This window comes from Neopelma chrysocephalum, unplaced genomic scaffold, assembly GCF_003984885.1.
Source record: "Neopelma chrysocephalum unplaced genomic scaffold, ASM398488v2 Primary Assembly neopelma1_242, whole genome shotgun sequence".
NCBI classification, from domain to species: domain Eukaryota; kingdom Metazoa; phylum Chordata; class Aves; order Passeriformes; family Pipridae; genus Neopelma; species Neopelma chrysocephalum.
In genome coordinates this window covers 9399-11590 of record NW_020897904.1, presented here as the reverse complement: position 1 = coordinate 11590, position 2192 = coordinate 9399, and the positions used below count along the sequence as shown (strand labels likewise).

Sequence of the window (2192 nt, the reverse complement as noted above, 5' to 3'; positions counted from 1 at the left end):
GGGGGTCCCGGCAGCCTCGTGTCCCCCCCCCTCCTCCATTAGGGTCGCGCTGCGGGGAGGAGACCTGCCTCGAAGTGACATGGGGGGGGCCGGGGACGTGTGGGACCCCCGGGGGGGGGCACTCAGGGCCAGGAGGGGGTGCTGGGAGGGAGGAGGGGGGGGTATGGTCCCGAATCCCCCCCCGCCACGGCCCCGCTGCCCCCGCATTTGGTCCAGAGGAAGGCGAGGGGTGCAGGGACATGCATGGGGACGGGGTGTCCCTGGCCCCCCCCCGGTCAGGGCAGCGCCAAGGGGACTCCCCCAGCCCCCATCCCCCCCCCCTCCTCTCCTGGGGCTCTGCCCCCGCCCCCCCCGGGCGTTATATAGAGCTCTAATTCCACGCACGCACACACGAGATCCGAGGGGAACCAGGGGGGACCCCGAAAAAGGCGAAAAACCCCACAGCAACCGGTGCCAGAAGAAAGCAAAACCCAGCCGGGGCGGGGAGGGGGCGGCCGGGGGGGGGCCCGGCGGGGGCCCGGGGGGGGGGGGCCCGGGGGGGCACGGGGTGGCCCCCCCTCACTTTTTGTTCTTGAGCTGGTTGGCGAGCCAGTCGAGGCCCTCGTAGAGCCCGTCCCCGCTGGTGGCACAGGTGGCCTGGATGTACCAGTTACGGTGGCGCAGGGAGTGCAGCCCCAGCTTGTCCGTGATCTCCGCCGCGTTCATGGCGTTGGGCAGGTCCTGGGGGGGGCACAGGGAGGGGCGTCACGTGCTGGCCACGACACCACGGGGACGGGCACGGCCCTGCCACGGGGGCTGGCACCAGCCCTGATGTCACGGGGAGGGACACGGTCCTGCCGTGGGGTCTCTTTGACACCAGCTTTGGTACCACAGGCATGGGCACAGTCCTGCCACGGCGGGGGCCAGATACCAGCCCTGACACCCTGGGAATGGGCTCCATGAACAGCCACCCAGATACCAGCCCTGACACCCTGGGAATGGGCTCCTGGAACAGCCACCCAGATACCAGCCCTGACACCCCTGGGAATGGGCTCCTGGAACAGCCACCCAGACACCAGCCCTGAAACCTGGGAATGGGCTCCTGGAACAGCCACCCAGATACCAGCCCTGACACCTGGGAATGGGCTCCTGGAACAGGTACCCAGACACCAGCCCTGACACCCCTGGGATGGGCACACTCCTGGCACATCCCTGATGCCACGGGGACGGTCTCAGCCCCTCCATGGGGGCCCTGCCCGCCCCCAGCCCCACCTGCTTGTTGGCGAAGACGAGCAGGACGGCGTCCCGCAGCTCATCCTCCGCCAGCATCCGCATCAGCTCCTCCCGCGCCTCGTTCACCCGCTCCCGGTCGTTGCTGTCCACCACGAAGATCAGCCCTGGGGGACAGGAGCGGGCGCTGGTGGGGTCCCTGGTGCTGGCAGGGTCCCCTCACCCCCGTGTGCCCCCACCCCGTGTCCCCCCAGGACAGTACCCTGGGTGTTTTGGAAGTAATGCCTCCAGAGGGGCCGGATCTTGTCCTGCCCACCCACGTCCCACACGGTGAAGCTGATGTTCTTGTACTCCACCGTCTCCACGTTGAAGCCTGCGGGGAGCGGCAGCAGAGGGAAACTGAGGCACGGGGAGCCACGAGCCCCCTCGGAGGAGCCCCGACGGGGAGGGGTCCGCGCTCGGTGCCCCCGCGACCCCCCCACCCACCGATGGTGGGGATGGTGGTGACGATCTCCCCCAGTTTGAGCTTGTAGAGGATGGTGGTCTTCCCGGCGGCGTCCAGCCCCACCATCAGGATCCGCATCTCCTTCTTCCCAATCAGGCTCTTGAGCAGGTTCCCGAAGATGTTGCCCATGGTGACGGCGGCGCTGGCTCCGAGGCCGGATCCTGCGGGGGCACGGGGCAGGCTGGGGGTGGCCCTGAAATCTGCGGGGAGGGGGCTGGAGGGATCCCCCCCGTGCTCCGGGGGGAGCTGCGGGGATGGGGGAGCCCCATGTCCCGAGGGGATGCAGGGCTCGGGGGACCCCAAGTAAGGGGCTGGGGAGTGGGTCATGCACTCCGTGGGGGTGTCCCTGTTGTGCAGCTCGATATAGGGGGGCTGTAAGCAGGGGGGGTCCACCCTGCAAGGGGACAGCCCAGGGTGCTGCACAGGGGGAAACTGAGGCAGAGATCGCGCCCTACTCGGGGGGAGTAGAGCCCCCCCC

At 69.3% G+C, this 2192-nt stretch overlaps 1 protein-coding gene across 1 annotated transcript; it reads right to left on the bottom strand.

Moving 5' to 3' along the window:
- Positions 1-6: 6 nt before the first annotated feature.
- Positions 7-1929, bottom strand: ARF3 (ADP ribosylation factor 3). The gene is made up of 4 exons (XM_027703564.1): positions 1696-1929; positions 1472-1582; positions 1252-1376; positions 7-720 (listed from the first exon to the last, which is right to left on the bottom strand). The coding sequence occupies exons 1-4, from the start codon at positions 1841-1843 to the stop codon at positions 559-561; spliced, it is 546 nt and encodes a 181-aa protein (XP_027559365.1). The 5' UTR covers positions 1844-1929; the 3' UTR covers positions 7-558.
- Positions 1930-2192: the final 263 nt, after the last annotated feature.